Consider the following 12,548-nt stretch of genomic DNA (forward strand, 5'->3'; position numbering starts at 1 on the left):
ATTGGTTAGATTGCTCCTTGAGGCTGTCATGAGCAAAATATCAATATAATGAAACATGGAGAGTTGTCCGAATTGTGGTTATACAAATCATGGGTGTTGAAAGAAAGGTTCAGTTGTTTGGACAGGTCATCAATAGTTTGTATTTATATAGTATAGAATTTTTTAAAATCCTTAAGCATTTCACAGAGGTATTGTCAGACTGAAATTGATGCCGCGCAAAAGGAAGAGATATTAGAAAGGATGACCAAAAGCATAGTCAAAGAGGTGAGTTTTAAGGAGGGAAGGGCATTAGAGAAGTGAAGGAGCTTATAGACCAAACATTGGAGTACAGAGCTTAAAGAATTGAAAGCATAGCACCAATGGGGAGTGGGAGATCAAGGAGTTTTGCAATATAACACAGGTAAGTTCTTAATGATCGCAGTTACCATTTGTCACTCACAAAGCTGTGAATAGTTTAGTGGATCAGTAGCGCAGAAGCTCTGGATAAAGTGCGCCTGCTGAATCAAGCATTGGTGCAAACTGTATTTTCACACAAACTACTCGTCACATGGAACTGCTGCCAAAATTAATCAGCAGTTTCAATTTAATGTAATTTAATAATCAATGTACATTCAATCTTCCATGCTGGAACCGTGATCTCTTCTGAAAGAAATTAGGATTTAAGAACAAACTATAATTTGTGAATTTAAAATCTTGAGCTTGCACTATTAAATCATTGGCATTTTGTTCCATTGTTTTACTTTACGCCCCATTTCATTTTCTTGAAATTTCTTTTAAGTATCTTGACATTATATTTACTTTTGTTGCCATTTAAATTGTAAATATGTGGGATTTCTCATGAGAAAATCTCTTCTAAATATTTCAAAAGGAGATGGTAGAGTTTGGGGAAGAGGTAATCCCAAGACAGGAAGCCAAGCAGATGAGATGGCACTAGTGATGTACTTACCAAACCAGCCACTGACCTACATTTATCAACAGAAGTACATGCCTTCAGAGGCTACTGTTCATAGGCAAAGCTTTGATCAAGATATGCTGAATGTTGTAATCTGACCCATGTATTAACAAGCTCCACCACTAGTCCTCAATTTTCAATCTTAGGCTCTTTCTAAGAAGTCATTCAGCAGCATGCCAGTCAAGCAGGTGACTGATGCATTGTTTACAAATCCATCACGCTTCCAGTGTCTGAATAACTAGCATCTGCATGAAAGTGCTCTTCATTTTTCCCAAATAACAGAATTCTCCAAAGTTGACCTGCGATATTGGCATCACCCATGTGGTATTTTAAGTTGTCATCGCAATTCTGGCATATTGGTAAACTGCTAGGACAGACACTATGGTTGTCAAGGTAGAATTTTAGTTCAGGTCAATACTCAGGCAATAGGAATGAGCTTTTTTTTTTCTTGAGGCAATCCAGTGTCTCCAGACAGACTGACTAAAATAGGATTGACTCTCTTAGGTGGGCAAAAGTATCCCCTGAAAGCATGACTTCAGACAATTATCAAATAGCTATGACCATTGGCAGAGTACCAGTGCAGTGAAGTATATGTAAATGCAAGGCTTAATACATGTAACCCATCTTAAAGCAACACTTGACATACTTCTTCCAAGACGCAGTTTGGCAAAAGTATCTAGCTGTAACTAGATGTAGTGTGGCATAAGCAACACAGAGCAGTGGGAGGACAAAGACAACTAACCAAAACCAGGAATTCACCTACAGGCTACTTGGTTCTTGGATGCTAAGTTCTCCTAAGTGTCCAATCCACCCAAAGCATCGCCATCTCTCTGGCCAAAATCACCCTTACTTATGTTACCAGTTGTTATATTTCAACTGCTATGGATCCTATTCCTTTTGAATGTTGCAATATTATCCAACAGTACCAGGATATACTAAGGGCACTCTGGGTATCAGAATTGAATAATGCAATGATGTTCAAATGGCAACAATAGTTTTTGGCAAAAAGAAGAAGACTGAGGGCTTTGATAAGGATATAGAATGTGGGATTTGGATTAGTCAAAAATGGCCTTTGCCTGTTGCTAAAAGTTATTTTGTTTTGCCACATTTTGTGACAAAACAGTTTAGGTATTTTATTTAAAAGATGAACAGTGAAACCTATACCAGTGTTGCACTAAAAATTATTTCCTTCCGAAGATTGCAGGCCGCTGTCTGGATCTTTGCTTGTCCAGTGACCTGAAAGCGTTGTCTGTGATCACAGAAGTTCAACTTTCCAAGGAACCAGAACCAATTATCAGTTACTTTCAGGTAGGATTTCCTGAACTTCGCTCAGAAACATATGTAATACCTATTCTATTTGATTTAGGTGTGAATAATTAATAAAACAAATGTATCTTAATAACATGTCCTTGTAACCATGTGAAAATTCTCTGCATTTGCAACAGAGAACTATTGCAGTTGATTAGGATATCAAATTCAGTGAGCTGCCGGTATAATTATTCAGTTGAGCATCAATTAGAAGCATTGTGATTCAAAAGGTTACTTCAAAAAAAAATTGTAATTTTGAACAGAATATTGACTCATATTCTATGATCTCATCATTTGTTTACACAGTTGGATACCACTTTGCTGTCGGATTGTTTGCCTGAGGTAACTCGCATGGCCCGAAAGTTCACTCATATTTCAACACTGCTCCAGGTAAACTCAGAGTGGCAAATGTGAACTGGTTGGAATCCAAATATTGAACTCGTCTGTTCATCCATAAATTTTTGTTATGTCTAAAGCCATAACTGAAGTTTTTTTAAATTGCCAACATTCTGCCACATAGATATACAATAATTTAGTTTAGCTTTGCTTTCTGAGTGGTTCACTGGACCAACAAGTCCTATCACACTTGTGACTTAACTAAGCACAATTCCATTACAGACCAAGAAGTTCTAAATTTAGTTCCTAGTCAATTACAAATTCACTGTAGTAGGCCTCCATGCTTCTAGCCCAAGGAGGAGGGGAGGAACCATCATCCAGGACAGTTGATGCAGATCAATAACAGTTGAATCTTTCTGAAAAGCTGAGTGCATGAACGGCTGGTTGCAGTAGGATTGAGTTCTGTAATGGTAGCTTCCCCTGTTAAACAGCCTCTTTGTATAAAATGTTGTGGTAAATGCATAAAGAACTTGCATTAGATATGAGAGGTAATGACATATTCTTAATGTCTTGAATAGCATCATTACTGAATTATTAGGACATACTGCTATTTGTGTCACAATTTAAATCCTGAAAAAATAAACAGCATAGCAAGTCTTCCGGTGATGTACAGGTTAAGAGCTGTATACAATGGAGGAGGACAGTTTAAACTTGATCCAAAGTATTTGTCTTGGTGGAACACTGACCCCTGGGCAGCAATATCATGGCAGAGAGTTTATAAATCACTGGATTGGATATTTTATTAATTGATAAACCTTTAACAGAAAGTTAATCTTGGTTGTCTTTGCTGTATTTTTTTATCATTAACTTCCTTGTACTTTTTTAAAAATTTAACAGTACCAAAAGCTGTCTTTGGCCTGCATGTGTGAAGCATGGGAGGACATTTTAATGCAAATGGACTTAAGACTGACAAAGTTTGTACAGGTAGGACTGGTGTAAATAATGCTAGTAATTCTATTTCAGCTGTGCCAATGTATTAAATTTTGTTTCCAAAATGTTCACTAGTACCTACAGTATAAATTGTGTTCTTCAAGAGCTTTCAGATTTTAAATGCTTTAGTTAACACCAGAAGACATTAGAGCAGAAATAGGCCATTCAGTCAATTGAGTTTGCTCCGCCATGACTGTGATGTGATAATCCTCAACTCCACTTTCCCACCTTATGCCCCATAACCCTTGATTCCCTGGCTGATTGATTAAAAGACATCGAGGGCTCACCGTGGATTTTTTGTATCAGTTCAGGTATTCAACGTAGGCAGAAATCTTCTGTCATGGGATACCTTCTACTTTTCGATGACACTTCATATTTCTGTTGCATCGACACAAGATAAGACAGCAATTTTGATGTGCTATTTATTAGAGTACTTCCAAGAAAAATAATTTAATCAAATAATTCAGTTGACATCAATTGTGAAACTTAATGGATGGGCTTTTCATTGCAAAATTGTTGTCCAGTAGCTGCAAGGTATTCAAATACTAAGTTGTAGCTACCACTTACTATGGCAACTCGTCTTGTCGAATGTATGCTCTACCTGACATTAAAATGTGGTGCATCGATTTGTCAACTATACCTGGTATGCATGGTCTGTACTTGTATAGAACATTTGAACTAAATATTTTGTTTCCTCTGGTAAAAATAAATCTTGAAAGGCAGCACGGTGGCACAGTGGGTTAGCACTGCGGCCTCACGGCGCTGAGGTCCCAGGTTCGATCCCGGCTCTGGGTCACTGTCTGTGTGGAGTTTGCACATTCTCCCCGTGTCTGCGTGGGTTTCGCCCCCACAACCCAAAAATGTGCAGAGAGGTGGATTGGCCACGCTAAATTGCCCCTTAATTGGAAAAATGAATTGGGTACTCTAAATTAAAAAAAAAAAAATCTTGAAACACAAAATCTTGGAAAGACTTCTTAGATCTGGAGAACGATACTGATTTACTGGAAGCCTGTCTCATCAACGTAATTTCCGGAGACATTCAATTTTCCAATTGATCAAAGTTCCAATACAGTAGGTCCAAAAGTCCCTGTATTCAGAGTGGAGTCTTTTTTTGGAATCTTGGAATGCACCTACTTCATGGCTTTCATAGACTTTGGACACTGTACAAGGAGTCTGGGGTGAATTGCGAAATCATGAAGCTAGAGCCAAAGTAGATAAAACATAATGAGTCTGCTGGATCTCTGTGGAGACCTGTTTACCACAATGATCAGTGATTCAGCAGTCAGGTTTCAGTTGTTCTCCTATCATGCTAGGGCAATTACCTAGAACATGATCTTGAATTGTCCAAACATGAGTCAAAAGCAGCTGAATCTCTTTCACAATCAAGACCTACTGTTTATCAAGCCCTTTGGGTGGAATTTGTTCATCAATAAATCTCAGTTTTAAGCTGAGATGAAATTAGCACACGATCTTCACTACTAATTCCTTTGTAAACTCCAGTCCCTTGCTACTGAATATATTGGCCATCTCGGGTCGAACTAGCCTGTTTGAAACCTCAACATCCTTGTTCCAGTATACCCATCACAAAGAGCGCCTATACCCACATCCATAATAACCTGTCTAGGTATCTGTTGCTGAAACCTTCTTCCATGTTTTTGTTACCTCGAGATCCACTATTACAATGCTTTCCTGGTCTCCATTCTGCATGAACCATAGCCTATTCAACCCTCTACTGTCTGTATCCTAAGCCCCTCCCCCGAGACCTGCTTCCCCTGTGCTCACTGATCTATATTGGCTTCTGTTTGTCTGAAGCCCACATCTTAAAATTCTTAGTTTGGTATTCAGATTCCACATGATCTCTGTTTTCACTATCTCTGTAACTTCCAACTCGACAGCTTTTCAAACTCTGGTATTTCACACAACTCCTACTCCTTTCCCTGCACCACTGGTGCTGTCCCTTCATTCATTTATGTCCTAAGCCCTGAAATTCTCTTCCTAAACTTCCACTCATTACCTCATCTTGTCCGTTAAGACCCTGCTTAAAACCTGCCTTTCTCATTAAGTTTTGTTTTCCCCCTCCTAATGTCTCTAGGCTCAGTTTTAATTTCTGAGTGCACTTCTGTTAAGTGTCTTGTGAAATGTTAATGGTGCTCTTGATTGAGGACTGATTACAGACTATCTTTCTGCAGTAGCAGGCTATTTACCTTGGATATAGGAATTCCTTGTATTTAATTTCAGATTGGTAAAATAAAGAGTAATGATTTATTTCATTTGGCAGTAAAACTTTGGAGAATTCCATCATCAAGCAGTATGCTGTAAGATCTCTTCTTTGGAGATCACTTGCTAATGAGTATGATTGCCCATTGGTCATGGATTCTGAGAGTCCTTGTGTGACCGATGAGCCCGTTCCTAGAGCCGCATCTCTGAAAGCACACTTGGCAGGTGTTTCCAGGAGGTGGGATTGGTCCTTGGACTCAACATCACTGGTATTCCTTTCTCAGGATCTCCTTTTGTGGTTGGATGTCTCAAAGAATTGTGTCCCTTCAATCTAAGTAGGTCTCTTCTGAGAAGGGTGTCCCAGGCTTTGGTTTCATGTTTCATTTCTTGAGGTAAGCCTCTACGGTGTCTTTGAAGCGCTTCCTTTGTCTTCCTCATGTTTGGGAGCCTTGCTAGCGCTGGGCGAAGAAGATTTGCTTTGACAGTTGGGACTCTGGCATCCTAAGTATGCGGGCAATCCAGCAGAGTTGGTTTTGGCCTGGGAGACCCTTATCAAGGTTCACTTGTTTCCATTGATGGGGCCTGTTCCCGACATCTTGAAGTGGAGGAGTCAGAGGATGTTAATTAATTTCTCTGGACAGCCAGCCTTTGACAGGGTCCTCCATCGAGCTTCCCAAAATATAACCCAAATGCTTCAAATGTTATAAACTGGCAAATGAATAACTGCACAGTATGGCAAAGTTAGGTTCACCTACTATGGTCCTCAAGACTATCGCTAAAAATTAGAATAGATTGGGGTGGGAATTAGGAGGGCAAATATCCAAAAGTGCACAGGAACAAACTGCATTGTTTTTCCTGCTTGTGCTACACTAGATGCTCGAGGTACATGGCTGGGCAATTCTCGAGGAGATTGAGGAGAAGTGGAGAAATGCTCAGAGGAGATCTCCCTGTGCTTAAGGGAAACGGCATAGAACTGCAGTGACCCAATTGTGGGTGCTGCCGGAGCAGATTTTGTGTGTAACTTTGCAAATCGTGTTTCTTTTCAGCCTGCACTTCACCAGGAACCCCTTTCTTTAACCCAAGCTATGTACTCTGTAGCTATTGCACAAGCAGAAGAATAGTTTTCTAACCCTGAAAGGTGAAGGATTACAATTATAACCAGCATGCTATGTGTCAGCAAAAGGCTGCACATTGTACAGCTCGGTTACTTATTAATGTCTTGAGATGTTATGTTAAGATGAAACCATTCTCCATTTAATCTTGAGGGCAGATCCCAGTAAACATCAGTTGTAATAAAAGAACTGTAAAAGGTTGCGTGAGGGCTTGACATAGGTAAATGGGAACAGGTTTACTTTGGTTTGGGTCATCTACCCGATAAAAGGTGCAAGATTCCTTATTTATTCCAGTAACTGTTCCCAGCTTCTAAAGGTGCTGTGTACAACACTGAGCCTGGTCACCATCTATTGACAAAAATTGTGTGCTGCTGTTCTCTGGGAAAAGCCTCCTGAAGATCAAACTTGGAAATCCTCATTGCATCTTCCTTGATCATCTTTGTATTCATTTCACCACATGCTAAACTTTCATTTAGTGCTGTACCTTTTCATTTCTTGTTCATAGATCCCATTTCATGCTTCCATATTGAACTTTTTAGCCTGCCATTTCCTCTTTGTCAACACAGCCCTTAGTTTTGGCAAATGACAAACATTTTCCATGTATTTTGGAATAATATAATAGCTGGTACAATAATTGTTCTCATATAAAGCTTTTTCTAAATTAAATGCATGCATTCTTTTAAAATTGACGAGCATAGGGCAGCACGGTGGCGCAGTGGGTTAGCCCTGTAGCCTCACAGCGCTGAGGTCCCAGTTTCGATCCCGGCTCTGGGTCACTGTCCATGTGGAGTTTGCACGTTCTCCCCGTGTTCACGTGGGTTTCGCACCCACAACCCATAGATGTTCGGGTTAGGTGGATTGACCACGTTAAATTGCCCCTTAATTGGAAAAAATGAATTGGGTACTCTAAATTTTAAAAAGAAAATTGACGGGCATGAGGGGTGATCGGATAGAAACAAGAGAAAGGTGCAAGTTCAGGGTCGGGGCATTAAACAAAATTTAGCCTGGTGGACTAGTGGAAGAAAGGGGTTTGGCAGATGCTTTTGATCAAGATATCTTCATAAAATTGACTGGAGTTTTCAGTTCTCTTTTCCCCTCTCATTGTTAATGATTTTGATGTACAATTTGGAGATTATTTAATTTTTCTAAGTCATTTCCATTGTTCTGCAATAAGGTATGCTGCTGTTAGAGGCTATGGTGAGAGATTACATGTCACAGAATCTTCAAGTATTATATTTATGTTTTTAGGAGAAAAGTACAAAATCTTCAGTCCAGGAGGAATTCATGGAACTACTAATGTGGGGTAAAGCTAGGTAGGTTTGTTGAAACAGTTTGTCTCAGGAACATATTAATAATATCTGCGTATAACAGCATTTGAATGTTAATTATAATTTGGCCTCAGACACACTAATAGTAAGTAGGAAATTAAAGCAGATTCAAACAAAAGTGTTTTAGTCTTGTGCTTTGTCAGGGAGTGGTATGCAGTAGGTAGCTAGGGAAAGGAATTTGGGGGGGATACTGAAAGTAATTACGTCAGTCTTCCCAATATTTAATTGGGGGAAATTCCGCATCCAGTACTGGATGTTGGTAAATTTAACAACAATGCAGGCATTGAGAGTGGTGGTAGTGAGATAGAGCTGGGTGTTGTCAACATATATGTTACAACACTGTCCCTGTGGATGATTGTGTCACTGGGCAGCATGTAGATGAAGAATAGGGAAAAGACCAATAATAGATCTTTTGGGGAGACCAGAGGTAGCGGTGCTAAAGCAGGAAGAGAAACCATTGTAAGTAATATTTTGGCTATGATTCTATAGATAAGAATGGAAACAGATGAATCCCACCAAACTGGTGACCGTGGAGAGGTTTTGGAGCAGGACAGTGTGGTCAGCCATATGCAAGGCTGCATACGGCCAAGAAGGATGAGGAGCGATCATTTACCTCGATCACAGTTGCATAGGCTGCCATTTGTGATTTTGATGCGAGCTATTTTGATACTGCGGAGGAGTAGAAACTTGATTGGAAGTATTCAAACATGGTGTTCGAGGGAACGTTGAGCACAGATTTTGGATATGACGACGTGCTCAAGGATCTTGGAGAGGAAAGACTGGCTGGAGATGGGGTGGTAGTTTTTAAGGTCAGGAGGGTCAAAGGTTGGTTTTTCGTGGACGGGTAATGATGGCAGATTTAAAGGAGGGCCCAAACACCAGAAGAGGGAGAACCGAACAATACCAGCTAACATGGGCCCAGCATGGGTGATCAGCAGTTTAGCGGGAATTAGTGTTGATCAAACAGGAAATGGGTCTCATGGATAAGATAAGCTTGAAGCGGACATGAGGGGTGATCGGATAGAAACTAGAAAGATGCCAGTTCGGGGTCAGAGCATTAAACAAAGTTTAGCCTGGTGGAAGAGTGGGGTATGGCTGATGATTTTGATCAAGATAGTCTCCATCTTAGTAACAATGATGCCCGTGAGTTCCTTGCACTTTTTGTTGGAGGTGAAGCTGGAGAAGACAGCTGAGAGGCGTTCAAGAGGACTGTTTGCAGTCAAAAAATGAAGCTGGGGCATTCCAAGCTAATACTGGAATGGGAGCAAATATAGTGGATGCAAGCTGAACTGGGCAGTGTTTTAGGTGGACGGGTCTGGCAGTGGATGGTTGAATCAGTTACCATATCCTTTAAAGATGTGTCTCCCAGACTTAAGAACATGGAGATGAGGGGCGCGATTCTCCGACCCCCACGCCGGGTGGGAGAATCGCGGGAGTGCCAGGCGATTCATGCCACGCCGTCCTGGCACCCGCACGCGATTCTCCACCCCCCAAAACGGCGTGTCGCGTTTTACGACAGGCCGCTCAGAGAATCGCCGCTCGCCGTTTCTGCCGGTCGAGCGGCAATTCTCCGGCCCGGATGGGCCGAGCGGCCTGCCTAATCCGACCGGTTCACGCCGGTGCCAACCACACCTGGTCGCTGCCGCCGTGAACAGCGTGCGACCCCTGCGTGTGGGCCTGTGGAGGGCGGAGGGAGAATGGAGCACCAGGGGGGTACTCAAAAGGGGTCTGGCCCACCGATCGTCGGGGTGTCATCTCTAAAAGACGCACTCTTTTCCCTCCGGCACCCCACAAGATCAATGCTCCATTCGTGCGGGGCGCCCACAGGGAGGACGGCAACCGCGCATGCGCGGGTTGGCGCTGGCCAACCTGCGCATGCGCGGGTGATGTCATTTAGGCGTCACCGGCCGCTTTGACGTGGGCGCCAAGGCCCGACGCGTGAAATTGACGAATGGGGGCGAGGAGCGGCCTCCGACGCCGGAGTGAAACACTCCGGTTTTCACTCCGGCGTCGGCATTTTGGGTGCGATGCTCTGCTCCCGCGCGGCATCGGGAAGGCCGTTGTGAACTCGGCCGAGTTTCACGACGGCCCGAAACGGCCCCGTTCACGAGCGATTCAGGCCCCGGAAATGGGCTAGGAGCAGGGCCGCGGGAACCACGTGGGGGATGACGCCAGAAGCCAGCGACGGCAGAATGACGCTGCTCCGCGTCGTAAAAAGGCGCAAGCGACGAAAACAAGTGAGGGGGAGAAGATGACGGAGCTACCGAGGGCCGCCCCGAGGTTCGGTGAGACTGACCTCGAGACCCTCCTCGATGAGGTGGAGCAACGGAGGGGCATCATCTGCCCTAGGAGAGGGCATCGCCACCCTGCCACTGTTGTGCGACGGACCTGGCGTGAGGTGGGTACGGCAGTGAGTGCTGTGGGGCAGACCCCTCGGTCTGGGGAGCAGTGCCGGAAGAAGCTCCACGACCTCACCAGGGCTGCCAGGGTAAGTGTCAAGAGGGTGCCCCCGGGTCACAACAATCCACCCCCCCCCCCCCCATGTCCCTCATCACCCACCTCCCCCCCGCGCACGAGGGGGAGGGGGGGCGAGAGTGAGTGGAGGGTGGTTAACCAAGTTGTCACAGACCCACACGAGCGCTGCGACCCCCTGGAGAGATGCCATGGTTTAGCTGCAACTTTCCCCCCAACCTGTGCCAATATCTGAACGCCCTGATGATACGTGCCAAATTGTCTTGATCTATCTATGCCCCCCCCACCCCCCCAAACAGGACAAGACTGCTCACAACAATCGGGAACGCAACAGGACCGGAGGGAGTTCACCCATTCTGCATCCCCTGACCGTGTTTGAGCAGAGGGCACCGGACCTTGCTGGGGGTTCTGCCACCTGGGTGGTCGCGGAATGCGAGGTTGGCGGTGCAGAACCAAGTGAGACAACCCCCCCCCAGCAGCCCCTCCTCTGTGCCCTCACACTCTGCCCACTGGACCATCCATCCTCTCTCCCCTCACACTCAGCCCACTGGACCATCCATCCTCTCTCCCCTCACACTCTGCCCACTGGACCATCCATCCTCTCTCCCCTCACACTCTGCCCACTGGACCATCCATCCTCTCTGCCCTCACACTCTGCCCACGGGACCATCCATCATCTCTCCCCTCACACTCTGCCCACGGGACCATCCATCCTCTCTCCCCTCACATTCTGCCCACTGGACCATCCATCCTCTCTCCCCTCACACTCTGCCCACTGGACCCCCCCCCATCCTCTCTCTCCTCACACTCTGCCCACTGGACCCCCCCCCCCCATCCTCTCTCTCCTCACACTCTGCCCACTGGACCATCCATCCTCTCTCCCCTCACACTATGCCCACTGGACCATCCATCCTCTCTCCCCTCACACTCTGCCCACTGGACCATCCAATGCCCGGCCGAGCGTGTCTACATAACCCCGTCTTATTCTGTTCCCTAAGGCGTTCTGCCGAACATCCAGGGCTGTCTGCTGCGACAGACAGCCGAACATCCGCCACCACCACCGCACCCAGGGCCGCACGCCAGAGGGTGGCAGGAGGTCAGCAAGGAGTGCCATCCTCCCAACCCGGGACTGTCGAGCAGGTCGCACACATGACACCGACACAGTCAGCAGGCTCACATGAGGGAGAACCAGACATGGGCCGCGTGCGCCCTGCGGCCGGATATGACTGGGACGACGACACTGTTGATATTATGACGGACGAGGACCTAGAGCTCGCGGCGCTGCTATCTCCCACACCATCCACTATCCCAGAGACACTCACAATTAAGTGATGAGGCTCCTGGGTCACGGTCTGGTGTGCACCACACAGCTGAACTAGTACAGCAGGTGGAGGTCGGAGCAGCCGAGGGGCTGGACAGTCGGAGGGCAGGCCAGGCCCAGCATCCAGCTGGCTCCCAGACGTTTCCCGGGTTCCTGGATTTACTCGACCCACCCGCACAGCCGATGCATTTTGAAACCCAGGGACACAATGACGGTATGAGGGCTGTCTTCCAGCAGCTGCAGACGCAGTTAGAGGAGTCAAACAGCGTCCAGGAGCAGGGAGTGTGCCGCTCATGGCAGCCACCCAGGCCGACACCGCACAGGTGGCGTCCGCGGTCGAGGCAATGGGTGAAACGGTTTTGACCATGGGTCAGGTTCTGCAAGGCGTTGGGCTTAATGTGCACGCGTCATCCATGGCCCTGGAGAGGGTTGCCCTCTCACAGGCAGCAATGCACCAGAGCCAAAACGACATTGCCGGCGCACTACGGGCACTGGCCCAGTCTCAGCAGGCC

The 12,548-nt window shown here is 45.5% G+C and overlaps 1 protein-coding gene across 3 annotated transcripts in view; it reads left to right on the forward strand.

Moving 5' to 3' along the window:
• The window catches only part of anapc4 (anaphase promoting complex subunit 4), a 115,808-nt gene that overhangs the window by 31,710 nt on the left and 71,550 nt on the right, over positions 1-12,548 (forward strand). For all 3 annotated transcript variants that reach the window (XM_038791465.1, XM_038791463.1, XM_038791462.1), the window contains exons 9-12: positions 2,150-2,260; positions 2,567-2,650; positions 3,494-3,580; positions 8,164-8,228. In XM_038791465.1, the coding sequence (XP_038647393.1) occupies positions 2,150-2,260; positions 2,567-2,650; positions 3,494-3,580; positions 8,164-8,228 (347 nt within the window). The remainder of the gene's footprint in view (positions 1-2,149; positions 2,261-2,566; positions 2,651-3,493; positions 3,581-8,163; positions 8,229-12,548) is intronic.

The sequence above is a fragment of the Scyliorhinus canicula genome, chromosome 3, assembly GCF_902713615.1.
Source record: "Scyliorhinus canicula chromosome 3, sScyCan1.1, whole genome shotgun sequence".
Lineage (NCBI taxonomy): Eukaryota > Metazoa > Chordata > Chondrichthyes > Carcharhiniformes > Scyliorhinidae > Scyliorhinus > Scyliorhinus canicula.